The following is a 20,305-nucleotide window of genomic DNA, read 5'->3' as shown; positions in this document are numbered from 1 at the left end:
ATCTTAAAATGGTATTACTAAATTGAATATATAACTCCTTCCACTATTTTCAAGTATTAGCTGGCTGTCATGCTATGCTCAGTAATTTCTTACACATATGACAAAGCATTAAAAGACTTAATTAAGCAGAAAAATGCGTATTTGTTACGCACGAGCATATTCTATGAAGAAACAATTTCTCTAACGAGACATGCTATTGACAAAGAAGTTGATGATGCAAATTTCATTAACGTAAACCTTTTACTCAATACCGGTACTTGAAATATTAAATGACTGGTTGGGGATTTATAGGAATCCGAATTTCTGCCTTTCTTTTTACAACATTATGGACTAGCTATCACTGTATAACATAAAATTAATCTTACTGTCTCGTTTTAAATGAATTTACCAGGTGGCAGTAAATTCTAAATTTAATAAAACATGACATTACAACAACATTAAATAGGGAAAAAAAAAGAAAGAAAAGAAGATCAATTACAGTCAATTAAACGTAAATGGGAAACTAAAGACTATGAAACAATTGATTTTTAATATAGCTGTCATGTTTTAAAATTTGAATTCACCAAATGAGAGTTTGAAACATTTTCTCTCTTCCTCTCTATATAATCAAAAACAATTATGTAACCATTTATATAAGTAAATATTTATTTCTTTGTGAATCATACAGACTGGACATGAAATGTCTGCAAAGGATCAAATACATGCATCATTAATAAACTTACAACCGCGATGACGAAAAAAATTTTGTACAATTTGAAAATTCAAGTCAATGCTTCTGAAATTTTGAACCACCCCCACCCCCCATCTTCTGGATACAACCTTTGTGTGTCAATGGTTTACATAATGTTTGGAAAAAGGTATTGACACTGCATATGATGGATCAAGGTATGATATGATCTTCACTACAGCAAAGTAGCTGCAATCAGTTATGTATTTAGTAAATAATTTCATGTTGTAACCTACAATAAAGTGTTTTGATAACATGCATATATGGTAATTTTACAAGTATGCAATGTATGAATAACTCAAATATGTCAACATATTGCACAATAAAAGATGTAAATGCAATGTCAATACAACAACAATGAACTCAGTATAGTGTACAGTATGAACTGAGTGCAATTTATTAAGAGACCTAACTATATGCTGTAATCAAACTGATATACAAGCTAATAATGATATGCAACAATAATGATGAACCCTTCACAAGTTCAATTTATAAAATAAATAAATAAAATAATATGTACAAAATATTTGTTCAAACACAAAGTACGAAACATGTCTGCCAATAAAAGATCTATCTATCTAATAATAAAGCCTCAATCAATCCAATTTAAAAGCAGATATCTTTTTTTAGTTGATAGAATCCTCAACATATAGACATAGCAAAATAAGAATATAATTTTGATTGTCTACAATTTAAGCTTAAGTATTGATATGCACTAAAATACCAAACTTGAAGATCTATAAAAACAGAAAAACAATGTACATGTATTGCAATTTTACAACTCATGTAAAAATAACGTTCTCTGTTTTATACAAGATAATTTACCTAAATACTTAATGCATATGTTATATCAGTATACACTGTCCGAATAAATGTATTTTTTTTGTAGGATTTTTTTGTTTGGTACAGATAATAGTTTGTAGTGACAAATATTTAAATAAACATATGGACATTCAAATTTTGACCAGTTAAATGTTTCGGATCAAATTATTTTGTTTGCAAATAAGTCATTTATTGTTTTCATATGTTATTATAAAGCATGTGAGAGTATGCTAATATAAATTATATGTCAAAAAAACAATATATCACAAAAATAATTAGTTTTAAAAGGAGTCAAAAAAGCTCAATCAAATTAAAAATATAAAGAAGAAACCCATAACATTATATGCCCTAGCAATAGGGTTTGTGGAAACCCCTTAATTAAAAATAAAGCCAATAACAGATTCATTAGCCACTCTCAATTATAATTAAAAATTTATATTTGCCATTTTGAAATATTTTGAAATTATTTTTGATCTCATAATGCTTTCATTTAAAATTCTCTCAGTCCTTTGTGCGTAACAGGCTTTGATTTGTTGATGAAGGTATGTGTGATCTCTTTTTGGCTGCTCTGTCTGTTGGATTTCATTAAAATGAGTATATAGATAATAAATTCTGCAATACACGATAATGTAGAGAAATATCAGTGCACTCTCACTGTATCACTGGGTTTACCAAAAGTTTTGTAAACTTTCACAATCATGGCACACTGTCTTGCTTCCATTTTTTTTAGTTTGTGTTTCACATCTTGCGTCTGAGATAAATGCAAAAATAGGAAAGACATTGTTTCAAAAGTCACAAAATCTCACACTGTAGCTCTTTAAATGTGTCACTATCACAATGAAATGCAGCTGCTTTATTTATTTCACTTGAGAAGTTAAATTTTCTAAATGTCCTTCTGAGTTATCAGTGGGTCAGTGTTAATGCTATACAGAACTGACTTGATGGCCACCGTTCATGAGAGTTGATCCCTCATTGTCTCCCCTAGGCACTGTTTCCTGCAACCAAAGTTAAAATGTCTGTTAATAAACTTTTATTTACTTAAGTCTTTTAAATATATATATACTTTTAGTCACAGTGACTTTATTTTTGGCTAAATCTGCAAAATTGTTTCTAAAAATAATATATAAATTGTTTAAGATAATATACAGCTAGATGTGTAAAAATTTATGCACTCGTTAAAAAAAATACTATTTTTTCAAAATTATGTGTTGAAAAAATTTATTAATCTACACTAAATTCACATGACCACTGCATCTCAGATGCATGTGGTATGAAAATATCTTTCTAAAAATGATATGCATATTTGAATTAATCTACATATTTTTTAATCAAACAATCTGGAAAACGTTACAAACAAAGCAATTAAACAATAATAATGATGATTTCACTTGCCTTTGTAGCATACCTGTTCAAGATCATTCAAAGGCTCTTTCTCCTTTTCCTTCTTCTCCATTTCTTTCCTCCTGAGGTATCTATTATTAAAATTTATACAACTGTTAATTAGGCCATCTTAAAAAAATTGTTTTTGCCCTCTTCTGACCGACTGCCTAAAATAGGACTTTACTAAAATTTCCTTATTTAGAAACCACTACAACACTGTTTATTGAAATCAAAGCCAATATACAGAATAATGTATCAGAGTAAAGTCTACTGAAAATCCAAGCTACAACAGACAAAAACTGTAGCAGGAGTAGAATTATGAAAGTATTTTACAGAAACTGCTACATTTATTAAAAATGCATGGCAATACCTTTCAACAAATCAAAAACTGATATACAGTCAGAATTATGTATATTTATAGGTAGACTACCTGTGTGCCAAGTTATATTGAAATAGGTTGAGCAAAAATGTAAGAGTAATATTTTTGAAAAGTTGTATACAGACAAACAGATGGATGAAAACCTTACTATTAGTTGAATTCTCTGAAAGTATTTTAAAAACATTACAAAGGAAGATGCTTTATATAAATGCTTGACCAGACAGACTCACCTTTTACGTAGCACTAAGACACACACAATGGCGGTAACAAAGAGAACAATGCCCACAACACTGGCTGCTATAGCTGCTGCCTTAACTCTGTCATCCCTCTCCCCTGTAAAGTAAAGAAACCGAAATAAAACACTGGTCACTCAAACATGTTAAAAATTTTATCTTATGTACTAAAAATTTATGATTTGAACACATACAATATAATGTACCATACACATATTATATGTAGCACTAAGACACACACAATGGCGGTGACAAAGAGAACAATTCCCACCACACTGGCTGCTATAGCTGCTGCCTTTTTCTGTCAGCAAAATTCCCCTTAAATGTTTTTTGTCTTGTTTAACTGGTGATTCAAACATGTTAAAAATTTTATCTTATGTACTAAAAATTTATGATTTCATAATGTACCATACACATATATATAAATGTACTGTCAGAATTAATATACATTGTACATAAAATAGAGCATGATAGAGAGGTGTAGGTGCCTTGTTGTGAATTATATAGGTCACGATAAATTACATTCAGTGTTTAAAAGTATATTACATGTATATACAGAGAAAATTTTGTCCCTTTCAGCCAAGTGGCAAATTCAAAATGGCAAATGCCAAAATGAATTATCTCTCTTTTAATGCACTGCATTTGCAGGTGAAATAAATTTTGCAGTTGCAAAAGAGAAAAGATATTGCAATAATATTTCAGGCAAAAACAAGACTATTATATACAGAAAATTCCACAGATAAAAGCTAATTTTGCATTGAATTTAAAAGCTTGCAATGAAGTTATCCCAATATCCTCCAAAGTCAGTGATCTTAATGCTTAGTACACCAGTCACCTCCATAACACATTATAGTTAATTTCAAGAGTAACCCAGCTGATTTGTTAGGCCAAAGGTTATAGTTTGTTCTTATAGTCCAAACAATAAAGTTATTTCTCCATTCAACCAACATTTTATATGAATTTGAATCATTTCTTGATTTCATTCAGATTCTTTTCAAAAGCAAGAAAGTAAGTCTATTTGGTGATGTGTATATATAAATATTTTGTCCAATCTGTGTGTTTGATTGTTTTGTTTTTTTCTTTCATTATCATAGCAGACAATTTTTTATAATCCATGCCTAGACTGAGATATATGCATTAATGATTTGTTAAATGATGATTAATTGGTTTAGGAGTTAAAAATTGATACATGTACATATATATATACCTAAATTGAACATTATGCATGTAGAGAAATTATACAGTGATGCTATATGACATATCTTTTATGATATTATGATATGATTATTTTCTTTTTTTAAATTACAGATCTTCTTATTTCCTTCACTCAATGGTAAAAAAAAATCATGTGGAAATATTGAAATTAAAAACTATTCAAATCATTTTCAACTCATAAAACCTGGATTGGGTCAGTTTATGTTTAAAAACAAACAAACAAACAAACCAATATATGGATGTATGTATTAAGCATAAACTGTCCGAACGCAGAGTGTACACAGTACCTATATAACATGGGTAATACATGTATTGAAATTCATACTTGAAAAATCTTAAGGTAAACTATATAATATTTGATTAAATTATATTAGCAAGTTAAAGTGTGTTTATAAACAAAATAGTTAATATAATAGTTAATGAGTATAAGCAATTACATATTTCATATACAATTTTCACTTTTCATGCTAATTCACTCTTAATTTCTGGAGAAATAATAGTAAAAATTATTAAATTAATATTATTTGTATGCATGAAAAGTGAATTGTTTAGTTTATAAGCATTAATTAGGAAAAAAGACTGAGAAGAAATAAAGACATATGTTTGTGAACTTACACAATGAGCCTATAATTCAATAAATTACAAAAATGTAATATTATTTTAGGTAATTAAATTGTATCAATTAACAAAATTTTTATTCACTTGCAAAAATGCTTTATTAAATAAAATCACAATGTAACTTTTATACATAAAAAATAATGGTCCTTTTAATTTGTTTAATATTTGGTACATCTGATAATAAATATTATTAAATACTTGCAGAATGTCTGAAACTATAGATTATAAAGTATGTTCAATGTTGTTTTTTTTTTATTTGCAGTGTCTTTTATTTTTTTATATTTGAAGTGCAATAAATATTTCATAAAAGGCATACACACAAAACATTTATTATCAATTTTATCAAGTATTTTTTTAAAAAATGAAGCGGTAACAATGCAGTCATCAGCATGACTCTTGAATGTAATGTACTGTTGATCACATCAAAAAACCATCTACCAATTTTTAATTTCAAAACTTCCAAAAAAATATCAAGACTATTGTGACTTTCTATAATTTTGTAATTTCTTTTCAAAGGATATTTGAAATACAGTATTCAATTATTAAGCAGCAAATTAATACATATACTGCAATTTGAAAGGGGGAACTATTATTTTTATATACATAGCTTTTCTAAAAGCTTTGAAAATTTGTTTAAAGTCAATTTATTATGATATTTAAGCCTAAATTAGGAGTTGTTTTTAAAATGTATATTTTTTTTTTACTTTTACATATTCATTGGGGGGGGGGATACAGAGACTTGGTATTTTAATGGAGCTACTAAGTGTAATGTAGTGTACGTAATACAGTCATTGAATGTTTATATAGTATAATTAAAATAAAATAATGATGAGAAAAAAATAAAATAATGAAGTCTATAGAGTCACTTGAGATTTATAAATTATTGAAACACTAATCTAGAGTCTGTCAAAGCAGTGACCAGCAATACTGCAGTGCAGACTATACTTAATAATAATTTTCTTTCAAAATGCACCTGGTGTTAGTGTTGAAAATGAAAATTTAAAAGGCCATTTACAACAGATGACAGTAGCAAAGAGATTAAATTCCCCCATCCTATAAATAATTCACAGAAAAATCTTAGGCAATGTTTTTCATGTGGTTGAATTGAAAAAAAGTTCTACTGCTGGTAGTGTTACACTGTTGTAGCCTACTGAACACTACTAGTGAGGACAAAAGCACGTCTTTTGTTAATTGAGTCAATGCTATATTGAATAATGTATAATGGGATATGCAATAAGTCATTTTTACGTATGACAAAATGTCCCAGAGTAAAAACAGTAAATTTCTAGGTTGATGTCAACACAAAAGAATTCTATTTTAAGCAGTAAATTGTTATGCATGTAGTAAAAGAGTAAAAAATTGTATTGTGTAAAATTAATTAAGCAACACTAATATTTCTATAAATATTTCAAATTCAATTTGTACTTACGTTGAAATATCAATGTTGGATCAATGTAGAAACAGGTTTTTCCAATATAATTTTCTTGGCATCTAAAAAAAGAGTTTTAATCTTGATTAAAAGTCAAACTGTCAATCAAAAAAAAGATTTTTACTGTAGATTCTAAATTCAATCATCTAATATTTTTGCAGCAAGCATGACTGGCACAATAAAATTATTCAATTTTAAAAGATTATATATTGGGTTGATCATAACAAGCCATCTTTAAAATAGATACAATTGATAGTCAACAACAAACCTGTAACAAGTGAGCAATTTTTTAAAATACTTACTAACAAGTTGTAGTTTTCTATACCAAACTTACTGAAAATGGGTGGTTCTTTATACCACACTTCCTGACAATGGATGATTTTCTTTACCTTACTGACAATGGGTGGTTCTCTATACCCCATTTATTTACAATTGCTTGTTCTCTTTACCACACTTACTGACAATTGCTGGTTCTCTTTACCACACTTACTGACAATGGGTCGTTCTCTTTACCTTACTGACAAATGCTGGTTCTCTTTACCTTATTGACAATTGGCTGGTTCTCTTTACCTTACTGACAATTACTGGTTCTCTTCACCTTACCGACGATTGCTGGTTCTCCTTTACCTTACTGACAATTGGCTGGTTCTCTATACCTTACTGATAATTGCTGGTTCTCTTTTCCTTATTGACAAGTGCTGGTTCTTTTTACCTTACTGACAATTGGCTGGTTCTCTATACCTTACTGATAATTGCTGGTTCTCTTTACCACACTTACTGACAATTACTTACTGACAATTACTGGTTCTCTTTACCTTACTGACAATTGCTGGTTCTCTTTACCACACTTACTGACAATGGGTCGTTCTCTTTACCTTACTGACAATTGCTGGTTCTCTTTACCTTATTGACAATTGCTGGTTCTCTTTACCTTACTGACAATTACTGGTTCTCTTCACCTTACCAACGATTGCTGGTTCTCTTTACCTTACTGACAATTGGTTGGTTCTCTATACCTTACTGATAATTGCTGGTTGTCTTTACCACACTTACTGACAGTGGGTGGTGTTCTCTACTGCAAAACTCTGAATCACAACACTTACTAAATATTTGGAGTTTGCAATACCACAAAAATAAATCTCCATTCAACAATACTTACTGATAAAGGATAGAACACTTATTGACAATGGATAGTTCTCTACAACACCTACTGAAAATGGGTAGTTCTCTAAATTACTTACTGACAATAGGTACTTCTCTTTACCACAACACTAACTGACCATGCATAGTTCTATAACACTTACAGACAATGCATAGTTCTTTATACCACAGAATTTAATGAATATGGGTAGTTCTCTTAAACTTCCAGTAACGGACAATGGGTAGCTTCAACAACATTGACAATTTGTAGTTCTCCTATCACAATATTTATGCAAATGTATAGCAATTATTGTCAATGGATAGTTTTCTACCACACTTAGTGACAATGGGTAGTTCTCTAACTTTTACTGATAATGGCTAGTTCTCTTTACAGTAGTTCTTACTGACAACGTGTAGTTCTTTATGACACTTAGTGACAATGAGAAGTTCTTTATAACACTTACTGACAATGGGTAAGTTTCTCTAACTTTTACTGATAATGGGTAGTTCTCTTTACAATAGTTCTTACTGACAATGTGTAGTTCTCAATGGGTAAGTTTCTCTAACTTTTACTGATACTGGCTAGCTCTCTTTACAATAGTTCTTACTGACAATGTGTAGTTCTTTATAACACTTAATGACAATGGGAAGTCCTCGATAACACTTACTGACAATGGGTAGTTCTTTATGACCCTTATAGTGACAATGGGAAGTCCTTTATAACACTTACTGACAATGGGTAAGTTTACACATACTGATAATGTGTAGTCTCTCTTATTAACAATAGGTAGGTTTCTTAACACTTACTGACAATGAGTATGTTTTATAACACTTAATGACAATGGGAAGTCCTCTATAACACTTACTGACAATGGGAAGTCCTCTATAACACTTACTGACAATGGGTAAGTTTCTCTAACACTTACTGACAATGGGTAAGTTTCTCTAACACTTACTGACAATGGGTAAGTTTCTCTAACACTTACTGACAATGGGTAAGTTTCTCTAACACTTACTGACAATGGATAGTTCTCTAACACTTACTGACAATGTGTAGTCCTCTATAACACTTATTAACAATAGCTAGGTTTCTCTAACACTTCCTGACAATGGATAGTTCTCTTACACTTACTGACAATGAGTAGTTCTCTAACACTTATTAACAATAGGTAGGTTTCTCTAACACTTCCTGACAATGGATAGTTCTCTAACACTTACTGACAATGTGTAGTTCTCTCTTCCCCTTCTTCAATCTCTAACGCAAAGCAGGTCCCTCCATTCAGACAACCCTGGGCCTGCGTTTCATTGGCTGAGCACGATTTGCGGTGACTGACAAATGTGGTGGTAACTGTCACTGGCGCTGCAGTGGTGGGACGAGGAGTAGCTGGTGTTCTGCCACAACCATCTACAACAGGCCAATAAAAATCATTAAAACCTTGTTAACTTAAAATTATCCATTGTACAAAAATTGGTGAAAGATGTAAACCTTCCATGTAATATCAACTCTTATTCTACATCACATGAATTCCGGCAAAAAAGTAAATGTAATATCCTAAGCAATATGACCTGACTTCATCTTCTTCCACAATGTTTTCTTCAAACAAAAAAAACCTTTCTTTATCACAAAGTTATCTCTAATTGCAAATTATCATATAAAACCTTCTAACTATGATCACAGTACCTTGATTATCACATAGTTCCTCTAAACCTAGTGATGATGAACTAAGTAAAATAACAAGTAACAGCAAATACTCAAAGCTCATGATGAACATGCTAAGAATGATGACGGAGTCAATTTTCAATGGATTGCTTTACACCTACTCCATGAGAAACTAGAACATTTTATTTTTTTATTGCAATGAAGTTAATTCTTTTGACTTTGATCTTTGATCCAGGTGATTGATTGCGTAGGTATCTGTGTATTAATAAATTCATAAGGTATGCAAACAGGTTGAAGAATTTTAATCCCACTTACTAGAATGGATGGTTGCATACTAATTGCACTTAAAATATACTTTCTGTTTATACTGGAACTTAGCAGTCAGGAAGTATCTTTGAAACATGCTTTTAATTCCTTGTATGGAATTTGTAGTGACATATAATACAATCATGACTCGATCTGCACATTTAAATGGGATATCACTGAATTACACTATTAAGATTTTCTACTTGTAAGTATGATTTAGTTCAGCCATTACCATTATAAATTAAACAGCTCCGTTTTATCAAGTCATGCACAAATAAGAGCACTTCTTTCTACTTTTTTTCCAGCCATTTAAAAGATCCTTTGATAAAGAATTTATCTAGAGGTGCGGATATTTCTTGTGTATATACTTACTTGTAGTGGTCAACAGTGAGGGTAGCACAACCAGAATCAGATGTAACAGCTGATGCATTTCTTTACCTCTCTGTGTTCAGATGAACAGTCATCTGGAAATGCTAGGTTCTGAAAGACAAACATGATAAATTATAACATTTATTCACCTTCATACATGTTTAAAGAATATATATCTGCACCCTAGCTGCACTAGTGCACAAAAATTAAGTAAAGCATGGAGAGAGAAATTTCTTTCTACAATTGTTTTTTAAGTCTGAGTAATTATACAACCATTTACCATTTTCTTTGCTCGCATTCAAATATTAAAAATGCCACAACGTAAGGGTTCCAAAAATGGCTGATTAGTGTATGAGATTAAAAGCATGTTATATACAGTATTTATGTTTGAAAGAATTCAAAGAGAATCGGGTATCTACTCAGTTTGTGTTGAACACATGACACAAGAAACTCATACCTGACCTCCAATTATTTAGTATGGAAAATCTTATATTAATATTTCACAGACATCAAATATCATGCTGCTTCCCATTTGAATTATTGATAATATTTAACAATTCAAATGGTAAACAGTTTGATTGAATACTTGGTGTGATATTTAACCTTTCATTTGGCCATACCATATGGTAAATGTTCATAACTACTTGAACAAAAGTTTGAACCAAATTTATATAAATATGTATCCCCTATTAGGTGAATACCTGGTAATTATAAAGATCTAGTATAGAAGTACTTTAAATTCATCATTATCAGAGGTATAGATTCCTATATTGATGATTTTTAAATATTTAGACCTTAGATTTTAAATGTATGTATAATCAGTGCATGAATAGTTGGAACGAATGCTGAATATACTCTGCACAGAATTTGTCAGCTGGAATACAATAATGCTATTACTGACATAAATTATTGCCAATTAGTGTCTGCTAACAGGTTTTTTTTCTGTTTATGTCTTCTACTTAAATCTCATGCAGTTTTAAGACTGATTGACAATTTTTACCTGAAAATTACTAGGGTACATGTTCTTAATTTGTGTTCCTTTTTTGTTTGGTTGAAACACTGTATTCTGCTTGGCATTAAACTGCTTTTTGGACACAACATTTTACAAAAAATATATAAAATTGATTTTATATTAAACTTAATTCATGATAATAATTTTTTTTTCGGGATCAAAGTACGTGAATCAGTGAGCATATATAGAATACATTGCAAAGTAACATTTTTTCCTGAGTTAATAAATTACTATTGTGCATGTAATAAAAACAGCGTGGATCGAGGCCTACATGTTACAATCGGCAAACATCAAGTTTTTCTCCTCCCTGCCCCTGGGACCAAACTGACTGAATCACTGAGATAGAAATATCACGGTAAACTCTCTATAACATAACTTATTCTGCCTACACAAAATCATTCTCTTAATGATTCACAGTAGCTGAAGAGGAATGCTCTATAAAATGATTTACAGTTCAAAGGCATGTAACTTGAACTCTATCTGATTTCAATTCAATTACACAAGCATATCTTTAAATTCCCAATGAATGATTCCACTTGAATTCCTAGCATTTGAGTCTATACGTTATTATTAAAATCTTAGATTTGCTTCTTTTCAGTTTATTTTTAATTTTTTTTTAATTGACTTGCAAAGAATCCAGAAATTAAATTTATAGATCCAATGAATTTACAGCCCACAAGTGCCAAAAATAGGTATGAGTTTCCCTTTTTAATATTTAGTACAAATACTCAAACCCACCATAGCAAAATAACTTGAAGGATTCTATCTTAACATATTTTAAAACATTTAAATCTCAGCATTTACTGCACACTTCAATCAATATACCTATATTTTTGTGTTGGACAGTACAACGCACCAAATTTATATTTAAGAATTCCTCTAAGTCAACATCTTAAAATTCAAGTCTATTTACAAGTTATATGTTAAATCCAAATAAACACATACTCCATTTTAATTACATACATCCAATGTAAATTGTTAACTCATATTTAACTAAAAAAAAAATCATATCAGAAAAAGCTTCTGAGAATGTCACACTCTGATTAAATTATATCAAATAAAATCAGCATCTGCAAAGCTGATTAATGTATCAATATTCATGGCATAACAATGAAAGGAAGATTGCTTCAGAATTACGGCAAGTCCTAACAAGTGAACAATAGTCCCCAACATCCAAGGGCTCTCTGCATTAATTGTCTGGACCTTTGATTCTAAACCGTCTACAAATAGAGTAGGAACCGAGAAATAGAGAAATTGATTTGATCCATCAATACTTAATGAACTGAGAGTAACAGAGCCAAACTGACTTCCTCATACAAGTAAAAAAAAGAGTGAAAATAGCAGAAGGAAACAGAATTTCATCCTGAGGATTTGATATGTAATTTTTAAAAAATTCTTGACTGAATCTGCAATTATATATGTTACCTTATTCTACAATTTTCCATTAATTTACTATCAACTGCAAGAAATTACGTACAGTATATACCTATGATCATAACTTTATCCACACTTGCTTAAATCTTTAAGCTTTAATAGTTTGAAACCAATAGACATGATAATTTCTACACACTGATCAGAATAAAATAGTACTAATTAAGCAACCTGATAAAATCATTCTTTGATCCTGCTTAATATATCTAGGAACAAATACACATATCCAATTGATGCTAAAACCATTTGAGATACACGTGTATTTTCACCGGCATTCTGAGTTAATAAATTATGAGCATGCACCACCTTGAGGACAAAATAATAAATAACTGTAGTTTAACTGCACAAATTAAGTCAGGCTCTATAAGTCTCTGTTACGTCTACCTTACCTGAGGCTAATCCATCCACGCGATTTTCCTACCGTACTAACCTAGTACTCGGGTTTACGTACTCGGGTTTACGATCACCCTGCCTCCCTGATTCACGGTGACCCAATCAATACACAGATGATTTGATCTACTATAGACTCCTGTCAGCAGAATTCACACAGAATCCATAGTTACTCAACTATTTCCTATCCATTGCCAACTAATAAATATTTTGCTTTCTATCTAAATAGTGTTCTAATTAACAAAAGGGCGCTTGCTGTTTCACAAAGGCTCTGCTAGTATCAATTAGTATGCTACGTATGTCCGACATGATAAAGATGTACCTTAATTCTTCTTCAAATAACAAATTACAGGTGCCAGAGAGTATATAGGAAATGTTTCTGTATTGTTTGATCATAATGAAAAGCTGTTAACTATCCATTTATACTACCTTGCATTTATTGGTAAATGTATACCGTAATAAAAGGGCACTATATATCAAAGCATCTCTTTTTTAATCTCTATTCATTTAACAGTTGTGTTTTTCTGCTATTCAAGAATAAATGTGTTGCCATGAAAACTGTGTCCATGCACTTATCACATACTGGTTGTTACATACTTATATGAATTTTTGTATGAATTAAATATATATGTACATGAATCATATAAAATTCATGCTGCACTAATAACTTCTAGACACTCTGAGTTTCCAAAACAAAAGGGAAAAAAAAATCTTAATAGTGTACACAGTAACAGTAACATAAGCTTAAATTGGGAATTGACACATTAAGTGTACTAACTTTCAGTTTTTGGTATAAATGTGCACAATTATAGAACTAAAAGAGGCCACTTATTTTATCCATACAGATTAATTTGTGCCCTCACCTTTTTAGGCAACTTTCCCCGGAAACAATTAGGTTCTCTGATGGTTTTTTTTTTTTTTCTAGCCCTCATTTATGTTTCATATGGATTATAATTATTATGAAATTATTATCTTTCATAATATACATATACCAGTATCAAATTGCCAAACATTAATTAAAACTAAACTCATTTTGTACAAAATTTATCCCAATCCAATTCTCAGTAGTGAATTAAGTAAAACTTCTATAGCACATATGTCTTCAAAATTCATCAAGGCGAACTATTTATGAATGAATGATGAGTCTCCATCAACCATTAACTTCAAAGTAAATCAGATTAAGTTTTAGATCTAATGCTGAGATCATCCATGAAAATGAATGGCTGACAGAATTAAGTTATAGAAACTGAAATAATATTCATTGATACCTTAAGACTTAAAACACACATTGTTGACTTTTATTTTTTAAGTTTAAATAAATCAACAACTAATTGATCCCCCTAGATTTATCATAAAAATAGATCTTAGTTTCATGACAGGTACAAATGCTCCACTGAATAGTTGAAATTTTTGTTTGAATAGAATAGAAAAGAATAGCTTAAGGTCATACGGAAATCACGCAATTAGAAATTTATGGTTAATTTCTTACAGACATGAGATCAGCCCATGATCTTTAAGATTTTAATTTGATATTCTGCTTCATTGAACCTTAATTTTTTAAACGTCGTAGTCAGTATGTAAGTTAAAATTCATGTAATTATACATGAATGTATTCAATCAAACAAAATTCAAAACATGTAGTTTTAACCTTTAACCTGGATAAGATTATCACACAATACTTTTTTTGTTTCAATGGATATCTGTTCTGACAATGCTGAGTTCAAGTCAGTTTCTTTTAATTTGTCCTGTTTTTTAAATGCATTTTGGTCTCAAATCAAGCTCATTCATATAACACAGCTAGGCATTGCCTCTGAGCCTATAATTCCTGAATCTTACCTTTGAACTTTTAGCAAAAAATCCTGGAATTCTGCTATTGTTTGCCAGAGAAAAAAAAATCAATGCACTTCAAAGGAATCGTTGGACCACTCCAATTAGTCAATGTCAGAAAATCCTAAAAAATAGAACAGTGTAGCATGTAAAGGCAAAGTACAGACTCAGTTACTAAATAAAGTACAGTGGGTTAATTATGGACAATTCATCTGGCAGTTCAAGAGATATAGCTGTCATATATCACTCAGTCTTAATCACTTACAGCAATTAGGCTTAATTACCAAACCACAGAAGGGTCAAGTTAATAAGGCAATGTGCATCCTTATGTATATTGCTTTACAAGACACACTGAGGTAAAATGAGCAACAAAACTTAATGATATAAAACAATAAAGACATTCTCTCTGATTACATAATGTTATCATAAAGTACGTAACGTTGATTTAAATTAAACAAGAGTATGATAGGAATTCCCAGATAAAATAGGAATGGCACTTTGATTAGACAGACGGCAGAATTCATTTTAAAAAACCTATTGGATACTGCCCAAAGGCATTAAAATGATGGAAAAATGCAAGATCGGAGAAGTGACTCAATGCACTCTGTTTTCATTCAAATTTAAAAAAAACTGAAAATTGAAAATCAAAGAATGCTAAATGAGCAAATCAATATGTGAGACTTCTACACAGGTAACTAGAAATATCTTTTTCCATTGATAGACATACCAAAATTATATTGTGTCAATATACACTATTCACTTCCAGAATCACAAATAAAATCCAGGGGAAAAAATATACAAATACGTTTAAACGAACTCCTGAATGTTCACCAAACTATCAACTGTCAAGAAATTTGTAGTTAAGAATATAAAGTAAAGATGCTCCATTAATCCCATCAATTATTAACCCCCCACACATTAACTGGGGGATAACATGTGCTTGGCATCACTCCACACAGAAGTGGCTACAGCTAGCTACCTGTTCCCTGCGCCATGTGCAGATCATGCTGTTTTTATTTATACTCTTTAGTTATGTTAACTGGCAGGTGAAAAATGAGGGGGAGAAGAAAAACTTATAAATATACAGCAAATTAACAATGGCTTAATTTAGACATTTTTTTTTTTTACTTGAGGCATATGACTCAGTTAGCAGATTACACTTAATATATACATGTACTATTTATGTTAGCAAGCTTATTTATGGGACAAATTAATTTTACAGAATTTCAGCTTCATTTTTCGAGATGATTTAAAAATTTTTAAATAAAAAGTGGTTTCATAGAGAGGAAAAGGGACAATATGTCACACTAGTCTCAATGGAAACTAGTGCTAATTGTAACGGGGACCGTTACAGATGTTCCCCAAACGCTCCCCAAATCCCTTTTAGTGCTTAATTCCTGTAAGACATTTAAAAAATACTATCAGTATCGAAGGATTTCATCAAAGAATAATAAAAGCTACAATGATACATGTATCAACTGTATGTCATTTAACGCATTGTATGTGCACGTACGTGCATGTACATGCAAGATGATCACGGCATGTTGTCTAAACAATTAACATATCTATATATCGTGAGAATAAATAAAAAAAATCTTTACAATATACATTTCAATGTTTTTTTTTTTAAATTGGCCATTTTGCGTATTTCGCGCGCGCACGTGCATGAAAGTATGTTCGTGCATTCAATTTTGATAGTACCATAATGTAGGAATCCATTATACCTATTCATATTTTAAATTTTATCCCGTTTCGTTGAAAACTAAGAAAGTTATAGACATTTAAATTTTCAGCCAATCAGATAGCAGCAATCGTGCATGCGCATGCTTTTCATGATATTTCTTATATACCATGCTGTAGACCTTTATAAAGTATAACAATGTTCAAAATTCAAAGGATTTTGTCGAAAAACAAGAAAGATATTGAGACTTCAGTTTCAGCCAATCAGAGGGAAGTGCACGTGCATGCGCGTGAGATCTTACTATTTTGACCATGTTCTCTAGTCTATGCTTCTAATATATCCTTATATTATAAGTTTCAAAACATTTCATCAAAAATTAGAATAGTTACGTCTGTATCAATTATATTGGACATTTCTGGCGATGCACGTGCGCACTCTTGCAAGCACACGTGCATGCACATGCTTTCATGATAATTGTTTTATATCAGGCTATAGATCTCCCTAATGTATGACTATATTCAAAATTTCAAAAGATTTTGTCAAAAAACAAGAAAGATATTGAGACTTTAGTTTCAACCAATCAGAGCGAAGCGCACGTGCATGCGCGTGAGATCTTGCTATTTTGACCATGTCATCTCGTCTGTACTACTAATATATACTTATATTATGAGTTTCAAAGCATTTAATCAAAAAATAGAAAAGTTACGGCTATATCTATTATATTGGTCATTTCACGTGTTGCACGTGCGCGCAAAATGACCTTTGTTCCGCAAATCTACATAACATGCCTACTGACCCTAAAAAGGTTTCACCTTAGTCGGATGTGTAGTTTACAAGATCATTCGCGGAAAAGATTTTCCCAGGAAGAAGAAAAATAATAATAATAATAATAATAATAAGAAACAGAGTAAAAACAATATGTTCCCCAACTTCGTTTGGGGAACATAACTAGCAAGTCTATGCATGGCCAAATCTTCTCTGTACTCATGCACATGCATGCATAATCTCCCCATCTTTATGCTGAACAGTCTCTGTTTATAACAATGCCATGAAGAAGGAAGTAGACAACATGCATACAAGAAAATACCCAATATAAATGTCAAAAAATTCCAGACAATTGATTCAGGTGTGCTTTCATGAATACATGCTTATTTTACTGTCTACAAACAAGGTGTCTTTGATTTCTCTATAATTCTTACTCTGATCTTTCAATTTACTACACAAATTTATTTTTTTTTCAATCAAGAGCTGTCCATGAGGGCCTGGCCTGTCATCATACAAAATTAGTTACAAGATCAATATTTAATGAATTTCAATGATAATTCTCATAGATAGATAAATGTATTTTTTTTTAATGACCTATTCATTAATTTCATATCTATCATAGATTTGGCCACTCTCATTAAAAGTCCTGTTTTTAAGGGTTTTCTGACTCAATCCATCCCCCTTTGAGGGCTCCCAGACCCTCAAATACCTTATAAATGCTACTTTATCTCTATGAACAGCTAATGCATTCAGTGCAATTCATTTTCTATTCTGTCCATTCACATTTTAAATACCCCCAATATAATATGTTGTTGAATATGTACAAAACTAATACTATTTATTAAACAAATGTAGTAAATATACAAGTATGTACTAGGTACCTGCAAGTAAAGCTTAACAGATTAGTTTGTGTTTGTTTAGCTTTGTAATAAAATGTTAAGGGCCTTATTGAAATCGGAACTAAAATCTGCAGAACTTGTTTTAACTACTATATCCATTACTAGAATGAATGAAATATCACAAATTTAATGTACACGTTGAATGTGTAGAAAATTAAAGCTTAATAATGAACAATCAGTCCTTATTTACCACCGTTACCCTACTATACCGCCATTAAATTGTCACATTCTTCACATAGTTGAGATAGAATTTCATAATGCAAACACGAACATGAACAATATTAATTTTACAGTTTTCAGAAAGCTTTGGATTTTCAGTTCTCAAGTGAAGTAAGATTTGTTCCCTCTAAAGAAGGTGAATTACCTGAGAGGCCAGAAATTAGTCCACATGGTTAAACTAAAAAGGTAAATTTCACCTCAGTATTTAGGTCACAACTAAAACATTAATGTTATCCACTGTGTACACACAGACAGACAGATAATCCTAGAGAAAGGTCACACAAGAAGAATAAGGTCACAGCATTCAGTCAGGCCGAATATATACTCCTTACTTATATTTCATCTGCTGGACGCAGTCAGCCATGCGTGGTTGTACTACACCATAGACCTTATCTTGTAATCCTGTGGGCCAAACCTTACCTTTAACAGTCCTGTTTAACAGATTGTCTTGTTTGTATTTCCACACTACTCAATGAATCCACAGTGTCCTTGTCACCTGTGATATTTGAGGATTTAAAGTTGTTGGCTGAAATACATGAATGATAAACGTGTTCAAAATTTTACATCAATCAGACTTATTTCACATACAGCAAGAAGCTTCAAAAGTAAAATTTCAAGTACAATGGTTATCCTAACACCTGGTGCTTTTCTTTCAATTATAATATCATCTTCACTAGCCAAGGGTTTCCAATCTGAAATCCACTCTACAACATAGGATTTAATTTTGGATTTGAAACCCTTGGCGAGCTAAGATGCTGTAAAACATAAAGAATATTAGTAATTTAATTAGCAAAGCATTTTTGTGAATATAAAAAAAATTAATTAACAACTATTTTTATATTTAATTTTCCTTCAAATGTTTTAACCTTGGCAAGTAAAATTTATCCATGAATTCAATACATAACACCTGTTGACTTATAAAAATTTCATAACTCAATATTTGTACAGGATTTTGCAGTAAAGTGACAAATTATTTTTTCAAAAGGAAAAAAAAACTTCTGCAAGATTAGGCATATCAAATTAATGTAAAAAATTAAATGAAATTTTACTTAATTTTTACCTTAAATTACAGAGAAACTATCATTTAGGCACTGTGGTCAATTGAAATTAACTTTAGCCAAGTAGGAATAATATTGTACCGAGTATTATAATTGTAAAAATTTAAGCCAGTGACAAACAGGAAGAAATAATGTTGGAGAAGTGGGACCCTGCTTAAATGATCACAGTCAACTTAAGAGACACGAGTACAACATCATCTCGGGGACCACACCATTAAATTCCTCTGTGATGAGTCCATACATGTAACTTAAAAACATTTGACGAGACTTCAAATTCAGTAAGATGGCTCCCGAACAGTTCAAACCACAAATATTTCATGATCTTGTTCGTTTAAAGATTAGTCTTTTTTTAAAACCAGGTGTGTGAACTTGTGTTTTTTTCTTTCTTTGGCTGAAGATGGTATCAATGTAGTTCCCTACACTTCTTGTTACAATAATGCTATTATACTCACTCTCTGACCTAGCATTGTATTCATAGAAATGCTTACATAAAGGGTTCATAGATTTAAAGGTCAAAAACACTTTTAACATCCAATGTTTTCAGTATTTGTCATTTCCACAAGCATATATATATATATAGATATATGAATTATCAGTTGACCATTGAATGGCCAAGATGCCTTCAACATTTGTTATGAGATCCAAAATGTCAAGCCTACATTCAAACTTAAAGATTATACTTATGATATAGTACTTTGACTACTCAAAGGAAATTAGAAATTACGAAAACCTTTTTCACACTTGT

General features: G+C 30.9%; 1 protein-coding gene across 7 annotated transcripts; it reads right to left on the bottom strand.

The window, feature by feature from the left end:
* Positions 1-627: 627 nt before the first annotated feature.
* On the bottom strand, positions 628-19,619 carry LOC134265530 (uncharacterized). 7 transcript variants are annotated; one of them, XM_062747750.1, is made up of 9 exons: positions 19,563-19,619; positions 18,923-19,028; positions 14,948-15,062; positions 10,282-10,389; positions 9,162-9,348; positions 6,804-6,865; positions 3,539-3,641; positions 2,955-3,021; positions 628-2,544 (listed from the first exon to the last, which is right to left on the bottom strand). In XM_062747750.1, exons 4-9 carry the CDS (start codon positions 10,337-10,339, stop codon positions 2,473-2,475), a joined length of 549 nt encoding a protein of 182 aa, XP_062603734.1. In that variant the 5' UTR covers positions 10,340-10,389; positions 14,948-15,062; positions 18,923-19,028; positions 19,563-19,619; the 3' UTR covers positions 628-2,472. The 7 variants fall into 7 exon arrangements, with proteins under 7 accessions (XP_062603734.1, XP_062603739.1, XP_062603733.1 ...); XM_062747755.1 differs by lacking the exons at positions 18,923-19,028; positions 19,563-19,619 and adding an exon at positions 18,648-18,905 and having other exon boundaries at positions 2,942-3,021; XM_062747749.1 differs by lacking the exons at positions 18,923-19,028; positions 19,563-19,619 and adding an exon at positions 18,648-18,903.
* Positions 19,620-20,305: the final 686 nt, after the last annotated feature.

The sequence above is a fragment of the Saccostrea cucullata genome, unplaced genomic scaffold, assembly GCF_032062105.1.
Source record: "Saccostrea cucullata isolate Sc308-1 unplaced genomic scaffold, CSIRO_AGI_Scuc_v1 ctg836, whole genome shotgun sequence".
Lineage (NCBI taxonomy): Eukaryota > Metazoa > Mollusca > Bivalvia > Ostreida > Ostreidae > Saccostrea > Saccostrea cuccullata.
The sequence above is the reverse complement of the archived record's forward strand: the minus strand, read 5'-3'. Positions and strand labels throughout refer to the sequence as shown.